Below are 18,554 nucleotides of genomic sequence, written 5' to 3'. Positions count from 1 at the left end.
ATCCAAAAGAAAGGATGGGTCAAAGAACAAATAAAAGAAATACTCAATAATTTCACTGAAGATAATGACAACAATAAGACAACAGACCAAAATGTGTGAGATGCAGCCCAAACAGTACTTAGGAAAATATTTATTCCTCTAAACAATTACATCAATAAAAGAAAAAAAAAGCAATAAAGCTAAGAACTTAAAAAAACTAATAAAAATAAATAAGCCATTGGCTAACTTGACTTGAGAAGAAATTAATATTAAATTAATTTAAGAAGAAATTAATATATCAAATTAAAGAGGTGAATTTATGACCAGTGAAGAAGAAATAAAATTATTTTGAGCAACTTTACCCAATCAATTATATACCAATAAAGCTAACAATCTAAATGTATAGATGAATATTTTTTAAAATATAAATTTTTATATATACATATATATGTGTATATATATATATATATATTGCCCAGATGAACAGAACAGGAAAAATAATGCATAATTAATCTTATAGAAAAAAAGTGAATAAGTTATAAATGAATTCCCAAAGGGAAAGCAATCTTAATATCAGATGTATCTACAAGCAAATTCTATTAGATACTTAAAAAATGATTAATTTCAATATTACAATTAAACTACTTGGGGGGCAGAGTCAAGATGCAGAGTAGAAGCACGGCCTCTGAGCGGCTCCTGCTTCCACCTTCCCTAATCGATGTAAAAAGGGGACTCTGAACAAACTTTGGAGCTGCAGAACCCACAAAATGACACAGAGAAGCTAACCTCCTGCTGAGGACAGCCCTGCAGGAATTGGCCAGCGCAGGGCTCTAGGAGCTGAGCCCAGGCCTGCCATGAGCCAGAGTTTTAGCCCTAGGGTGGGCCTGATGAGTCGCTGGCCTGAGGGACACCAGATCATCAGCAGCTGTGGCCATTTCCAGAATTATCAACTCACAGATGCGAAGGACAAAGTGAGAGGTCACTGCAGACTGGACTTTGGGACCCAGTAAGAGGGAGTGCATGGGCTTTTGCCCCCAGGGCAAGAAGCCACTGAGACACTGGAACAGCCAGCCACCACCATGTGGCAGCTTCAGCTCCTGGCCTGCAGAGTGTAGGGGGACCAAGCCACCAGTCTGAGGGGTAACGCCTCTTGCTTTAACCTGCTTGGATCTGGATTGCAGTCTAGGCTGGAGGTCTTGGGGTGTGTGTCCAGCTTGCCAGAACATGTGGAGGCCTCAGAGAGGGCACCCATCTAATACCTCTGGCAGCTGAGAAAACCCCAGTGTTTGGGACAAAAGCTCCCCTGTCTAGTGGCAGGGTCTTACTGTGGCAAAAAGCCCAGGAGTCAAGTGACTGAGGGGCAACATGACCAGGCAAAGGAAACAACGCAGACAGAAGATTCCAACATTAGACTCCTATTTGGGGGACAAAAAGGAGCAAAGCATGGAACAGGAGGAAGACAGTGAAGTCATAACTCCTACACCAAAAGCTTCAAAGGAAAATATGAGCTGGTTACAGGCCATAGAGGACCTTAAGAAGCAGATAAGAGAAGTGGAGGAAAAATTGGGAAGAGAAATGAGAACAATGCAAGAAAATTATGAAATGGGAGTCAACAGCCTGACTGAGGAAAATAACACCTTAAAAAATAGACTAACTCAAATGGCAAAAGAGGATAAAAAGGCAATGAGGAGAAGAATGCCTTAAAAAGCCGAATTTGCCAGATGGAAAAAGAATCTCAAAAGCTCACTGAGGAGAATCATTGCTTCAGAATTAGATTGGAGTGAATGGAAGTTAATGACTTTATGATAAATCAAGATGCTGTTAAACAGATCCAAACAAATGAAGGAATAGAAGGCAATGTGAAATATCTCATGGGAAAAACCACTGACCTGGAAAATAGATCTAGGAAACATCATTTAAAAATTGTCAGACTACCTGAAAGCCATGATCAAAGTAAGAACATAGAAATCATCCTCCAGGAAGTTCTCAAAGAAAACTGCCCTGATGTTTTAGAACCAGAGGGCAAAATAGAGGTTGAAAAAATCCACCAATCACCTCCTGAAAAAGATCCCCAAAAGAAAACTACTAGGAATATTAGAGCCATGTTCTGGAATTCCCAGATTAAGGAGAGAATATTACAAGCAGCTAGGAAGAAACAATTTGAATATTATGGAAACACAATTAGGATAACCCAGGATCTGGCAGCTTCTACACTGAGGGATCAAAGGGCTGGGAATATGATGTTCTGGAGGTCAAAAGAGCTGGGATTAAAAACAAGAATCACCTACCCAGCAAAACTGAGTATCATGTTTCAGGGAAAATATGGTCATTCAGTGGAATAGAGGACTTTCAAGCCCTCTTGATGAAAAAACCGGCGTTGAATAGAAAATTTGACATTCAGATACAAGAAGTAAAAGAAGCATGAGAAGGTAAACAGGGAAAAGAAATAATAAGGAACTTATCAAAGTTGAACTATTAACATTCCTACATGAAAAAATGAGAATTGTAACTGATGAAACTTTTCTCAGTATGAAAATAGTCAAAGGGGATAGAAACATATATATATATGTATATATATATGTATATATATATATGCTGTATATGAGGGTATATGGGTATATGAATACATATGTGAATGTTTGTATATATGTTTACAGGTATACATAGAGAGCACAGAACCAATTTAACAGGAAGAGATGACACTTAAAAGGTGAAAATAAGAGAGGAATATAATGAGAGGAGATGGGGAGAGACTGAATGGGGTAAACTATCTCATATAGAAGAGGCAAGGGAAAATGGTTACAATGGAGGGGAAGAATAGGAAGGCAAAAGGGAATGGGTCAACTTTATTCCCATTGAATTTGGCTTGGGGAGGGGATTAAATACACACTAAATAGGGTATCTCACTCTCCAGGAGAGTAGGGGGGGTAGGGGGTGAGAGGGGGGGGATGATGGAAGGGAGGGCAGGCTGGGGGAGAGGGAAGTTGGGAGCACCCACTTTTGAAAAGGGACAGGACCAAAGTACAGAATAGAACAAGTGGGAAGTGGGATAGGAGGGAGGGAAATATAGTCAGTCTTTTACAATATATCTACTATGTTATTGTTTTGCATTAGCCACACATGTACAACCTATACTGAACTGCTTATCTTCCCAGTAAGGGTGGGTGACAAGGGAGGAAGGGAATGAATGTGGAATTCAGTTTTAAAATCAAATGTTTAAATATATATACTATTATTAATACTATTTTACATATAATTGGGAAATAAGATATACAGGCACTGGGGCATAGAGATCCACCATGTCCTACTAGAAAAGTCAAAAGGGTTATGGGAGAAAATATGGGAGAGAGCAAATTGGAGGAGGGGATATCCTGTGGGACTGCTATTTTGGGGCAGTGGGTAGGGGAAAAACGGAGAGAAATTTTGTAACTCAAAATCTGGAGGAAATGAATGATGTAAATCAGAAGTTAGTAAAGCATTTGAAAAATGAAAAAAAATAAACTACTTGAAATAATTCATAAAGGAGTCCCACCAAATTCCTTTTATGACACAAGTATGATCTTGGTACCTAAAACATAGATAGTCAAAAGAGAAAAATTAAACAATAGGCAAATTTTCCTAATTAATATTGATATAAAATTGAAAATATTAGAAAGGAGATTATAGCAATATATCACAAAGATCTTAGACTATGTACAGATTAGATTTATATCAGAAATTCAAGACTGATTTAAGAAAATTATAAGCATAATTGAAAATATTAATAACAAAAATCATTTGATTATTTTAATAGATTAAGAAAAAGCTTTTGACCAAATATATTTACTCTTTTTTAAAGCCTAAGAATAAATGCAGCTTTTTCTTAAAATGATAAGTAGTATCTATCTAAAACCAAAAGGGAGTGTTATCTGTAATTGGGAAAAAGCTAGAAGCCTTCTCAATAAGATCAGAGGTGAAGCAAGGATATACATTTTCACTGTTACTATTCAGTATTGGCGGTGCAATGAATAGAGTACTGGGCTTGAACTCTCAGACTCATACTAGCTGTGTGACCTGGGCAAGTCATTAACAGTTTTTGCTTCAGTTACCTCATCTGTAAAATGAGCTAGAGAAGGAAATGGAAAACCCCTCCAGTATGTTTGCCAAGAAAACCCCAAATAGGACCACAAAAAATTGGATATGACTGAAACAACTGAATAACAACATATAGTCTATATGTATACACAAATACACACACACACAGACACACACACATACATACACTATAAAATGTATATGGTGTAGGAAATGGTCAATGAAAATCTAGCCCTTAGGAGTATATCTATCATTCTAAGTTCAATACAATCCCCCAAATGGATTTCAGATCATGCACAGGTATTCTGTGATCATTTCCTATCAACTTTCTTCATGGTGAAGAAAGGGCCCCATCAGGGGACTGCTTGAGCCTGGGGCCCTTTGTTTCTTGGAACCCAGTGGCCTTTCAGTTGCTGTGAAACATGATCACAGTTGTGGCAGCTGACTCTGCTAGATGTCAGCTACCTATTTACCCACCTGGGTCAATGTGATGCCATGAGCCCATGGCTTGGCTGTTGCCTCTACCCCTAGTGTGTCCATTTTTTTCTGCCTTAAGTGGAGATTAAAATGAATGAGGCTATGACCTTAGAAGTTCAAAAAGTTAAGAGACTATAAATGGGCATTTGCATAAGAACCCCAGTCTTTATAAAGGCTACATATAATTACATGATTGTTTTCTCATTTATAAAGCATAATTGAGAAACCATCATTTTGTCTGCTCTTTTAAAGGTTATTGTTTTTACTGTCTATATTTCATTGTATTATGATGATGATGATATATTTACCTATGTTAGAAGCAGGTGCTGACATGTGCTTTTAGTCATCTTACAGCTTTGCTTAATTTTGTTTTGTATTTGAAATGTGGCATGTGTGTGGGGGCGGATTTGACGTCAGGTCCAGGCTAGGTGCTGCAGTGAATAGAGCATCAGCTCTGGAGTCAGGAGGACCTGAGGTCAAATCTGCCCTCAGACACTTAACACTTACTAGCTGTATGACCTTGGGCAAGTCACTTAACCCCAATTGCCGTGCCTTCCCCCCTCCAAAAAGCAAAAAAAAAAAAATAATAATACTGTGCCATGTGTGGATTGACATGGATTTAATTGAATGGTCAAATTTATTGTGATGTTTAAAATGATTGGCTTTACCACTGATTGAATAAAATCAAAATATCCCTAAACATTTGCTAACATGTCAGTCTGGACATGGGCAGGAGTATCTCAGGATGAGAAGGAATAGATGGATTGCAATCTGCACCATTGGAGGGAATATCTAATTTGTTATTATCAAAAGAGTAATCAGAATGCTGGATGTTCCTCTGTTCACCAGTACATGTTTCTTTTTTCTCTTTCAAAGAGATCTCTCTTCAAAGTTGTGACCTATATTCAGGGGCAACCTATATTACATACACCAAGATGACAAATGGAAAGTAAACTTGAAGTTATTTCTTGTTTAAGAGGAGGAAACTACATGTTATTTTATAACTGATCTCCCAGTGTTCTTTGTACATCACCCATAGAATTTCACAAACTCTTTCAGAGTTGAAAGAAACTTCTGTGGCCATCCCATCCAATCCATATCCCCCCTTCAGAAGAATTGTGCAATAAATAGCCTTGCTAACTGACTGAGAATGAGTCTAATTCAGCAGCATTCAAATGCCCAGATGAGAAAATTCTAAACTGACTGGGGAATGGGGCAGGGAATGAGGAAGGGTATGTAAAGTTAGAAAATGTTTTCTTCTAGGTCAGGAGGGAGCAAGATGCTTCATGACTAGGAAGGAATAAATTCATAGATGCGGGGAGACAATAGCAAGGTCAAATAAAGAGCTTGCTTAGAAGTTAGCTGCATCTAATGTGAGAAAGAGTAATTATATTTTATTTGCTTGTCTTCCTCTGATCTGCTATTTTTTTAATTCCACAGTCCCCTTTTCCCTTGAACATAAGTCCTGGAAAATCTAGTCTTCTGGTCTGTGGTGTCCAGCAGACAAAAGTAAAAGGGGAGGAGGAAAGTCAAACTTGGACATCCAGTTATGGAAGTTGCGGAGGGACAATCAGAGAAAGAAAATTGAACTATGTGGCTCAGACATCTAAACCCAGGGATCCAAGAAGACTCAGAGTCCTCAAAAAGTCAAAGGGCTAGGTATTTGGAACTGAGGTTCAGTGAAGAGCAAAGATTTAGAAAATATCAAAAGTCCCACAACCAGAGGACAAAGGTCTTTTGAATCAGTTCCAAAGATAACCTGGAATTCCCAGGGAAGCTGATCTAAGTCAATCAGATCCTAAATAAAACCGGTGGCTGTATCCTTTATATTTCCTGGCACAGGAACTAAGTCTTGCTTCTTCTCTGCCCTTTCCTGAGCCTAGTTCAGTGCTGGGAATAGACTGCTCAATAAATACTCATTGAATAAATAAAGAAAGCTGTCTTTCCAAATGGGGAACTGACTCACCTCACTTCCCAGAGTTTTGTAAGGTTCTTTGATTATTGACTTTACACCTAGTTTTTAAGTGAACTCACATGAAGTAAAGGTGAAATTCTATCTTTGTGAAGTACACATCAGGAGGACAGCAGGTGAGAAAGAGATAAAGTCAATGATGGTGAGAGCCAAGTGGAAATTCATGCTCTCAAACCTTCAGAGAGTTGGGGCCTCTTCTCCAAGTCTTTAAAGAATAGCAACTAGCTCTTCCACTGAGCTTCCTGGGTTTGTAGATTAAAAGCTAGTAGGGACCTCAGAAGCTAACCGTTTTTTATTTTACATATGAGAAAATGAAGAAGCAGACAGCTGAAGTCACTTGCCTAAGGTCACAGAGGAGCTAACCAGCAAGGCTAGACTGGATCCTAATTCTTTAGGCTCTACAGTCAATGCCCTTTCTACTGTTCTGTACCACCATACCACCACACCAAGTGGTTCACAAAGTAGATGACTCCATTGTTCTTTTCATTTTCATAATAGCTGTGACAACTACACTTTTCCTAGTACATTATCTATCTATCTCTCTCTCTCTTTATCTATCTATCTATCTATCTATATACACACACACACACACACACACACACACACACACACTTCTGTAAGGAATCTGGTCATGTTTTTCAAGGAATCCTTGAGTCAGATTGAGGGATATGGGTTGCATGATAATACAATCAGGTGGACTTAAATGACAAAGACCAGATATTAATGAAGAAATGTCAGCCTGAACAGAGAAGTTTGCTGCAATACCACAGGATTCTTTCCTTAGCCCCATTCTTTTGACCAAGCCTCAGATGAAGGTATACATGGCATTCTTAACAAAATTTTGAATGACACAATTCCTCAGTAGGATAGTTACCATATTAGATAACAGAATTGGTATCTAAGAGGATCCCAATAAGCTAGAATGAAAGGTTGAATCTAATACAATGACATTTAATAGGGATAAGTGTAAAAGTCCTATAATTAAGTTTTTAAAAATCAGCTGTATCACTCCAAGGACAGAATGGCATAGCTAGAAAATAGTTCATATGAAAAATGTTTGTATATTTCCTAGGTGCTAGAAACTTAATAGTACAACATAGTGACCTTAAAAGTTAATACGACTATATGTTGCATCAGCAGAAACAGTCTCCTGACCTGGTGAGATGATAGTTACAGTGAGATGATACTGTATTTAGTTCTGGGAGCTATATTTTAATGTAGGGAGACCTAAGAAAGATGAAATTTTAATGTGTTGCTAAGAAAAAGTAGAACAAAGGTCACCAGTCTTTTTAGTTTTCTCTAGACAACTCAACTATTTTTGTCTATATGGGAGATGGGTTGGTATTTCTACCATTTAAATGGTTTATAGCCTTCACCTATTTTATTCTTCTTTCATCCTAACTCATGCTGGATTTCAGTTAAGATTATTATAACTTTTATAAAATCTTTTTTGTCCAACTTTCCATTTCATTGGGATGGGGGCTCTCAATGAGGAAACTCCTTCTACCAGTACAGAATTGTTTTGCAAGTGATTGTCTTGGTGCATTATCTAAAGCAGTGAGAGGTTAAGTAGGAGGGGAAGGAAAGGGAATAAACATTTTATATAGCACTTCTTTTCTTTTGGGAGGGCAATTGGGGTTAAGTGACTTGCCTAAGGTCACACGGCTAGTAAATGTTACGTGTCTGAGGCTGGATTTGAACTCAGGTCCTCCTGACTCCAGAGTCGGTGCTCTGTTCACTGTGCCACCTCGCCTCCTTTATATAGCACTTTTTACAAATATTATCTTCAATTTCCTTCAGTGCCTCTGCTTGATTTTGATTCTAGGGAACATCATGCCTCATCTAACACAATCTTGTCACCTGAAATCTCAGCACCATGCATATTGATTCAGATTTTTTTTCTCAGCTCCCTAATGTGCTTCTCTCCTCTGTTTGGAGGGCTTGGAAGGCAGACCAATAAAGTCCTCCCAAAGCCTTCCTTTATACAGAGCTCAACCCTTTCTAGGGAATTCCCCATTTTCCATCAGCAGTTTTGATTAGTTTCTACTTCAAGAACATCATACCTTTCTGCTGGGTACACTTCTCTGGTCCCCCCCTTTTCACAGTGTGTGTGTGTGTGTGTGTGTGTGTGTGTGTGTTTCACCATTAGATTGTAAGCTCCTTTAAGTCATGGTCCTTCTTCAGCTTATTTGTATGCCCAACACTTAACCGCAGTGCCTGGCATGAAGTAGGCACTTAAGAAATGTTTATTGAATATTAACTTATTTGATCCTTGCAGTAACTACTATTATTATCCCCATTTTATGGCTGAAGAAATTGAGGCAAACAGACGTTGAGTGACATGTCCAAGGTCATAGAACCAGTATGTTTCAGAGGCAAAAAGAGCTTGGATGCAAATTGTCCTGACTCTGAGCCTAGCTCTCATCCATTACATCATGCTATCTCTCATAATCAGAATATCAGAAATTAATTAGAATGAGTTAACATCACTGAACCTAGCACACACACACACACACACACACACGCATGCACACACACACACACACCCCTCAGTTCTCCCAAGTTGGACCCAGTTAACCCAGAAGTTTGGTTCTAATCACTTGCTCCTAGCAGGGAACTGGAAGGTGTCTATTCCCAGAGATTTCCACTCATGACCAAACCTCCTTAATCGTATCCAGCTTGTAGATATGATATGGGAACTTGGTGCTCTCTGCTGAGCTCTTCAAAAGAGATGCACAGTCTATTACAAAGGCAGAGTCACAGCCAGCATGTTCTCCTATCCAGGTGCACTGCCTGTGTTCCCCAATTCCCAGACTTCCAGGCACATGGATTTCATTTGCATCTCTGTCCCTGTCAATATCCAAGGGAGTTTCCCAAGTATAAGAACTGGGAAACTACCTGGCTCTCATCACCTCACTGAGGTAGCTGGAGGGAGAGAAGGAGCTGGCTCCTTTAAACAAGCTGTCATTTGCTCAACGCCACTCAAGAGAGACATGAGGTACAGGAAAAGAAACCTAGATGTGGAGTCTGAAGACCTGGGCTTAAATCTAGACTCTGCTATGTACCTGGGTTACCTTGGGCAAGCCACTGAGGGTCTCAGTTTCTTTCTTTCTATAAAGTGAGGAGGATGGACCAGATGACCTCTAAGCTTCCTTCCAGCACTAAATCTAAGACTCACTCATTCCAGTGCTTCAATTTTTATTGTCTATAATCTTACTTCCTTTGGCCATATTTTCCCAGGGCTCTGTGGATGGTATACAGGCTCTATATCAGTATTCTTAACCCAAAGTCTATAAACTTTGGGTTTATGTGTCTGTATACATATATACACATATGAGTGTATATTTATGTGTATATATGTGTTATATGCATATACACACAGATCTCAATATAATTCATTTTCTTTGTAATTCTGTGCATTAGATTTTATACATTTAAAAGTGTTTTCTGAGAAGGGGTCCAAACACTAGCATATGTGATGCCAAAGAGGACTATCACAAAAACAGATTAAAAACCTCTGTTCTATAAGAATAAATAGATTCACAAATATAAATAGCCAAGAAACTGTACCTTGGGTTATTAAAGGTTGCCCCAAATTCTGTAATGTTTATCAAATATGTCTGACTAAAACTAATGCCTAAAGTTATAAATAATTAAGAATAATTATAGTCATAAGTGCCTTAAAATAGAATTTATTAATAAACACGTACCACATATTATGGTCTTAATTAATTACTCTGGGTACACATTAGTCTTCATATTGGTTTTTTGTAATGTTGATTAGTGATCCCAATTGGGCAGCAGAGGCTCTCAGTTTTGCCTCAATGATTTTAGTTACCCTATTTTTCATCTATCCCACATTTACTTGGTATTTCTCATTTCCACACTTTCCCTTGTCTTGACATGAGCCCTTTATTTTGAACAAATCCATCAACTACCTTTTCTTCCCTCAAATTGATTTTCAAGTATGTAGAAGAATGTCTTAATTGTTTTCTGTCTTGATGAACTATAGTCTTCCTTTTGGTTAGAATGAGATTACTTCTATCCTCAGTCATTTGTTCAATAAATATTTGTTCAGTGCCCACATTTTGAAAGGCATTCCCCTGGAGCCACATTAATTCTCAGTGGCTAAATATTATCTGATGATTGGGTATCTAGAACTATGGAAAGAACATGGAATTCAGAGTCAGAAAACCTGGATTTGAGTCTTAGCTTGGGTGTGATGATACCTTGGACAAGTCTCCTAACATCTGTGAGGCTTACTTTTCCTATCTGTAAAAATATAATTAATTTGTTTATTTCTATTTCCATTCTCATTTCTATAAGGATATCTGTATAGCTCAGTGGTTCTCAAACATTCATACTTTCCTCCCTCCACCTCCATGTTCTAGTCCAAGAAATGTCCATGAGCTAAACTTATTCTACCCTTTCTTCTGAAGATCCACAATGCTTTTCCAACATACTTGTATGTATATAGACACAAACACATGCACACATATATACACAACTATATCTATACCTATCATTTGTGGAGATATAATTGTGGCAGAATTAACATTAATAAGAAGAGAAAAGACAGTGTCACCCAATGAATAGAGAGATTGCACCAAAGTCAGGAAGAATAGTGGTTAAGTCCTGCCTTTAACGCATAATGGTTCTGTGACTCTGGGCAAATCTTTCCATTTCTTACTGGCCCTCTGGCAAATCTCTAAAACTATAAATTGAACAAAATATGCTAATCTGACTTTCTGCATAGGTAGAAGGAGTTCTCTACACTAGTCCAGTCTAAGAAAAAAAAGAATTAAAATAGTCATTTCTATTATTTTCTGTTTTTATTTCTAATTTCTTTATATAATTTCTATCTAAATTTAAAAAAAAATGTCAACTCAGAAGGAAAGAAAAATGCTAATGGGGAAAATCTGACATAATTGAAGCTGAGGGAGAGATGGAGAGCCTAAGAGAACAATGCTGAAAATGAAAATATGTTGTTAAAAAAAAACATCAGTAATGAGAGAATCACAGGTCTTATCTCTCCCCTCAGAAGGTCTCTACAATATCCCTTCTTCCCAATCTGGGATTTTAGACATAGTCCCAATCTCTCTATCCATTGGGTGACACTGTCTTTTCTCTTCTTATTATTGTTAATTCTGCCACAAGTATATCTCCACAAATAATAGGTATAGATATAGTTGTGTATATATGTGTGCATGTGTTTGTGTCTATATACATACAAGTATGTTGGAAAAGCATTGTGGATCTTCAGAAGAAAGGGTAGAATAAGTTTAGCTCATGGACATTTCTTGGACTAGAACATGGAGGTGGAGGGAGGAAAGTATAAATGTTTGAGAACCACTGAGCTATACAGATATTCTTATAGAAATGAGAATGGAACTGGGGAGACAGCATGACATACTATATAGAAAGCCAAGAAGACCAGCATATGAGTCCTGTCTCTAGATACTACTAACCCAGGGACAGTCACTTAACCTCTCAGTGTCCTAGACAACTCTCCAAGACCCTATGTTTCAAAATACAGTGCTAAAGCTGTAATAGAGGCAGGTTCCTCTTGAAGTTTCTCATACTGGTGAAATCTACACCATCTACACAGGTCTAGTCCCTATCCTTATACACTAAAGACGTACCATGAGAGCTGTATTATCAAGCATCTTAGCAACTGGGAGGATTTAATACCCTCAGTGCAAGTGTTTGTCCAGTGTTGCTAACCTGAACAATCAGGTATCTTCTCTTTTGGAAGTCAAAGGAAAAAGTTCACCACCAACTGAATTTGCTTAATAGGGCCACTACAGAGGCCTGCACTATAGTCCTCGCCCCCAAAGTGGAGCTGGAGGACCTATCAGTGCCAGGGGGTGTGGATGATCTGGTAGGATTCTGATCTGACTATCTTGAGGTTAAGCTGACAATGTCTACAAGCATTTATTAAGAACCTACCATGTGCCAGGAACTGTGATAAGTTCTGGAGATACAAGTCCTTGTCTTCAAGGGTAGACAACATGCAAAGAACTATGAACAAATGTATACAGACTGGATGATTGGATCTAACCTTAGAGGGGCAACTGTTCTGTTAAAGGGGAGTTACAGAAGTTAGAATTTTAGCTAGGACCTGAAGGAAGTCAGGGAACTCAGGAGATGGAGATGAGATGGGGAAGAATTGCAGGTGCTGGGAATAGTCAGTGAAAATGCTCCTATTGGGGCAGCTAGGTGGCACAGTGAGTAAAGCACTGGCCCTGGAGTCAGGAGGACCCAGGTGTGATAGTAATGGCAATTAAAGATTCCCCTGTATTGGCTTGGTTTTCAAATTGATTGTGTTAAAACCCAGAGTTTGTTAATCCCACCTGTGGGATGGGCTTGTTGATGTGAAAAGAAAGTCCTGAATTGGGAGGAGCTGGTGACGTAGATTTGGAGACACAAGAGAGAGGCGGAAGATCTTTTTTGGTAGCAGCACCTCGTGGAGAGAGAGAGACTAAGAGAATTGCTGGTGGCCGCTTTGAATTGCCCTGGACTTTTGAGACCTGCCCCCTGAGCTGCCAAGGACTGAGGAGACATGGCTGTTTTGCTGGTACTTTGTCTGTCTGTTTTGATGTTATTTTGCCAGATTTGTCCACTGGTGAAAGACTGTCCTTTTGTTGAAGAAGTCCTGGAACCTGGCTGTTCGCTAAGAAGGCCTGAGACTGTCCTGCAGACAGAGAGTGAATACTGTCCACTGGTGAGGGACAGTACTGTTGTTGCAGGGGTCTGGAGACTGTCCGGCAGACAGAGTGAATACTGTCCACTGGTGAGGGACAGTGCTGTTGTTGCAGGGGTCTGGGAGCCTTTCTGTTGGTTCAGAAGCCCTGAAGAAGGATTTTCTTGTTGTATGTTTACAGAAATCCTGGGAGAGGGCTTTGCTAATGTGTTCAGGGGTTCTAGGACTGTTCTACAGACAGAGGATAAATTCATGAAGGGACGGGCAATGTATCTTATGGCCTTGCTAAGCCTTGTCTCCCCAGGAACTAAGATTGCTGAGAACTTGCCTCATGTCAAGATGAAGAAAAGACCTCCATTTGGGTATTAAGTGCTGTGTTTAAACTTGATGTAACTCTGGGGTAGATTCAATTGTGATCCTAGGGGTGGGGAACTTTTGACCTTATTGTGCTCTGTGATTGACAAATGAAGGTACTTTACCTATGTTTGGAAAATAATCTCCATTTGAGAAGAGGGGTTTTGTGGTGGACCAAATGAAGGTATAGCCTAGGGGTGGAGTAGTATTTAGAACTGGGACTTTGTAATTGATTGAATGATTGGAAAGTCCTGGGGTGGGGTAGTCCTTGGAGATTATTTAATCACACTTAGTAAATGCTGTATTTTGAATGATGTCATGTTTTGATCTTCTCTGTTCTTGGTTTGTCACTGAATAAAATAGAGAGCACCTATGCTGGTATTTTGAACCTGGGAAGTTGCCTTTGCTTGATATTACATTACACCGGGTTTGGTCTGGCCTCAGACACTTAACACACACAAACACACACACACACACACACACATACACACACACAAAACTAACCATGCAACCTTGGGCAAGTTACTTAACCCCAATTGCCCTCCAAAAAGCAAAAAAAAAAAAATCCTCCCATGAGGGCAATCAGGAAGGAGGCCAATATCACTGAATCATAGGGTACATGAAGGGGAGGAAGGTGTAAGAAGACTGGAAAGGTGTAAGAAGGGAAGAGATTAGAAAGGTCTTTATATCTTATCCTGGAAGTAACAGTGAGTCACTGGAGTTTATTGAGTGAAGGGAAGGAGAGAGGGAGGTAAACACTGTCAAACCTGCCCACACTTAAGAAGACCACATTGGCAGCTGGATAGAAGATAGACCAGAGTAAGGAGTCATTGAAGAATTGGAATCTGAAGGATTGGAATTCAATTTCTCATCATACCAGACCACACAGAAATTACTGCACATGTTTATGTCTTAGGAATGTGTGATTGTGTTTATCCTGTCTCCCCACTAGACAGCTGTTAACTTTCTTCTTAACTACTCATAAGGTCTTTCATATACTACAGACTCAATAGATGTTGACTGACTAGGTATAATACAATGTAATAAATCAATTTTATCCTATTTTAGCAATAAAATCTTGGGAACTATATTGAAAGCTTGAATGAAGTGTGCTAAGACAGGATAAGTTGGAACTCAGGGGAAAAGAAACCAGAACAGAGTATTTATGTCCCAGGGGTTACATATGACTGTGGAATAATGGTCTTTATCTAAATCAGAAGAATTGGAACAGAATGATGGGGAGGAGCAAAGAACAAGAATACATTCAGTGGGGTTATGCAATTTCCAAATAAATATCCATCTCTATCTATATTCATATTTATATATCACCATATATCCATCCATCCACCCATCCATACACCCATCCATGCATCCATCCATCCATCCATCCATCTGTCCATTAAAAGAGAAAGATCGAACTAACTCAACATTCCCTGTAAGGAACTTTCTTCCTACTGCAAGTTAGGATGTTTATGAAAATAGCATGCCTGACTCAGTGAATGACATATTTGTCAACAGCTTAGAAGGTTTTGTTGGTTAGTCATGTTGGGAAGCATAGCCAAGCTGAGAAATAAACACCAACAACATTTCTCTACATCCACAAGACATTAATTTCTGCCTGAGTCACACCATATTCTTATCTTAGAACTCCTGTGGTACGCCATTGCTGCTAGGACAAAATATGAACTCTTCTGTTTGGCTTTTAAAACCCTTCAAGGGTGGCTAGGTGGCACACCGGTCGTGAAGTCAGGAGCACGTGAGTTCAAATCCAGTTTCAGACACTAGCTGTGTGGTCCTAGACAAGTCATTTAACTTTGATTGTGTCAAAAAAATAATCTTCATAATCTGCCTCTAACCTACCATTTCAGGCTTATTGGACATTGTTCCCCTTCGTGCATTTTGTGTTTTAGCCAATCTGGCTTACTTACTTTATGCCAATACCCAACATTGCACCTGCCAGTTCTATCCTTTGGCTATCCTACATGCCTGGAAGGCACTCTCTCCTCACCCCTGCCTCTGAGAATCCCCAGCTGCTTTCAAGCTCAGATCAGGTTATCTGCTGCATAAGAACCTTAATGATCCCCCCCCACTAAATTTTAATATTTTACACTACTCTAAAATTACTTTGCATTCATATTGTATTTATTTATATGTGTACATGTTGTTTTCCCAAAAAAGAATGTGAGTGATAGGGATTATTTCACTGTGGTCTGTGTGCCTACCACAATGCCTGGTACCACTACAGACATTAGGTAAATGCTTGTTGAATTGAATTGAGTATCTTTGATCCCAAGACAATTGGTCTAACCAGTATAAAATCCCTATATGTACTTTGCATTTTTTAAAAACATTTTTATTTAAAGTTTTGAGTTCCAAATTCTATCCCTTCCTTCTCCCTCCCTGAGATGGTAAGCAATCAGATATAGGTTATACATGTGCAATGCAATTATGCAAAATATTTCCATATTAGTAATTTTTATACTTCATATTTTTAACCAAATTAATTGGATGGTTTTCCAACAGGTCACAGGTGTCAATACAAAATACTTAGCCTTGCCAAAGTTCACATATACTGATTGAGGTCCGAGGAATGACTTGAAGAGAAAAACAGAAAATCACAATCTATTTAAAGCATATTTAGCAATAGTTAGTCAGCCAGACAATAAAACATTTATTGAGCATCTGGAGATGCAAAAATGATAAAGAATGATAGTCCTTGGGGCGGCCAGGTAGCACAGCGAGTAAGAGCACCGGCTCCAGTGTCAGGATTACCTGGGGACCGAATCCCAGGCTCAGACACTTAGCACCCACCCAGAAACACCTGGCCATGTAACCTTGAGCAAGTTACTTAACCCCGATTGCTTAAAAAAAAAAAAAGAATGATAGTCTTTGCCCTCAAGATGCTTACACTCTAATGGGGGAAGGTAATAAAGAAAAGAAAGCTGAAGAGGGGGTGGGGAAGAGAAGAGTAAGGTATATCTGGTGTGGTCATTCAAGTCCACCTAACTGTATCATCATTCAACCCACATCCCACAATCTGGCCCATGGATTCCTTGAAAAACAAGATCAGATGCATACACCTACTCCATATCATGATGGAGAAGGCAAAAAAGTCCAAAACAAGGGAGGCTGGGTAGGAAATGAAGAGATGGTCACACTGGGCATCCTCTTTTTTGGAGGTTTTTAGAGTTGATGACTCTGCCCTCTAATCAGAGGTGCAGATGATACCAATGAAATGTGAGTATGAAGGCTGACTGGATCTTCAAGAATGATGAGATTTTGCAATTAGGAGGTTCCTGGGGGCATGATGGAGAAGTGAAAGAAGTCCCAAAGGAATGAGGCTGGGTGGAAAAGATGTATCTGACAATATTTGTCATTTAATCCCTGAAAATAAAAATGTGGATCTGTGAATTTGTCCAAATAGGGAACTCTCATTGTGGAAATTTTCTCCAATGACCAGTTTATGACTTAGTAGATAATTCTTGGGTATTTGTCTGAGATACAGAGAGTTTAAGTGGTTTTATCTCCAATTTATACTGACTATATCTTGTTTGTACATTGTTGTTTGCATGTGACTCCCCCATTAGACTGTGAGCTCCTTGAGGGCAAGAGCTGTCTTTTGGCTTTCTCTTTATCCCCGGTATATGACCCAGTGCCTGGCACATAGTGCCTTAAAAGTGTTTGTTGAATGACTAGTAAATATAAAAATGTTATCTATGTTATATTTATGAATATATAAACATGTTATATTTATAAATATATCATATAAATATTAAATATAAAAGACAGAATTTGAACCCAGGTCTTTTTGGCTCCAAGCTGAACTCTTGGTTCATTATGTTTGGCCATCTCCTAAAGTCCTATATCAATGTTAACTGTTACACATAACTAAAAGCCACTTTCTGGAGCCTGTTTACTCAGTTATAAAAGCTATTTGCAGCACAATAAAGACAATGAAATGAACAATTAAAAAAAGCAAAACTACAGGAGGTAGGGTTTTATTTGTTGCTTTTTATTTTTAATTTTGTTTTAAAAATTTCGAAAATCATTTCTTTGTAAGCACAAAAGCAATAGGAAAGACATGAAAGTTACAGGCTATGGAAAGGAATAAACATAGAAAATAATATAAATGGGAAAATGAATACTATATATCAGAATTCTATTCAGCTAACATATCTCATTTGGGTTGAGTTTTTGTCTTTGTTTTGGGTGCTTTGTATTGGTTGGTAGTACCATGCTTTAAGGGAGACAGGATCACAGAGGCCCCATAGCATGAGGGGCCCACAGCCCAGGGGACAAAGAGAAGCAAAGTAGATAAGGAAGACAGAAGAAAGTCTTACCTTCATGCTGCACATATGTCCCCAGTTGGCTCTTCCTGGAGGTCTGGATGTGATCATTCCCCTCTAACAGCAACATTGCTTCTTGCAGCAGCATTGTTGGCAGCAGCACTTCTGTTGGCAGCAGCCCTTGCCACAGCCACAGCCCTTGCCACATCCACAAGAGCCACAGCCACAGGAGCCACAGCCACAAGAGCCACAGCCACAGGAACGGCGGCAGCAGACAACCGTGGGGCTGCAGCAGCCTCCACAGCAGCCACAGCAGCAGGGGCAGCAGGCAGAACAGCAGCCTACACGGTAGCAGGTGCAGCCACCGCAGCCACCACCGCAGCCACCACAGCCACCACCACAGCCTCCACAGCCACCACCACAGCTGCCACAGCCGCCACCACAGCCACCACCGCAGCCTCCACAGCTTCTTCTACAGCCACAGCAACCCATAGTGTCAGTACAGAGGGTTCAAATGAGGTGAGGGGAGAAAGGACTCAGAGTTGGTGAGAGAAGTCTGATGCTCTCCTTCTTCAGGATAATCCTTATATACCTTGTTGAGGGGATGACCCAATATGTCACAAGATACTTCCTTGTTGTTGTTTATCTTAATTTTCTTTCAAAAATTCTTGTTTTGTCTCTGTTAGTTCCTCCTCTGAAATATTTTTAC

General features: G+C 39.3%; 1 protein-coding gene across 1 annotated transcript; it reads right to left on the bottom strand.

The window, feature by feature from the left end:
- Window positions 1–17,962: 17,962 nt before the first annotated feature.
- Window positions 17,963–18,337, bottom strand: LOC138174199 (small cysteine and glycine repeat-containing protein 6-like). The gene has a single exon (XM_069104407.1). The coding sequence runs from the start codon at window positions 18,335–18,337 to the stop codon at window positions 17,963–17,965; it is 375 nt and encodes a 124-aa protein (XP_068960508.1).
- Between the last annotated feature and the right edge of the window lie 217 nt (window positions 18,338–18,554).

Source organism: Petaurus breviceps, unplaced genomic scaffold, assembly GCF_028583685.1.
Source record: "Petaurus breviceps papuanus isolate PSGF00001 unplaced genomic scaffold, PetGlider_PUasm1.0 688, whole genome shotgun sequence".
NCBI classification, from domain to species: Eukaryota; Metazoa; Chordata; class Mammalia; order Diprotodontia; family Petauridae; genus Petaurus; species Petaurus breviceps.
The sequence above is the reverse complement of the archived record's forward strand: the minus strand, read 5'-3'. Positions and strand labels throughout refer to the sequence as shown.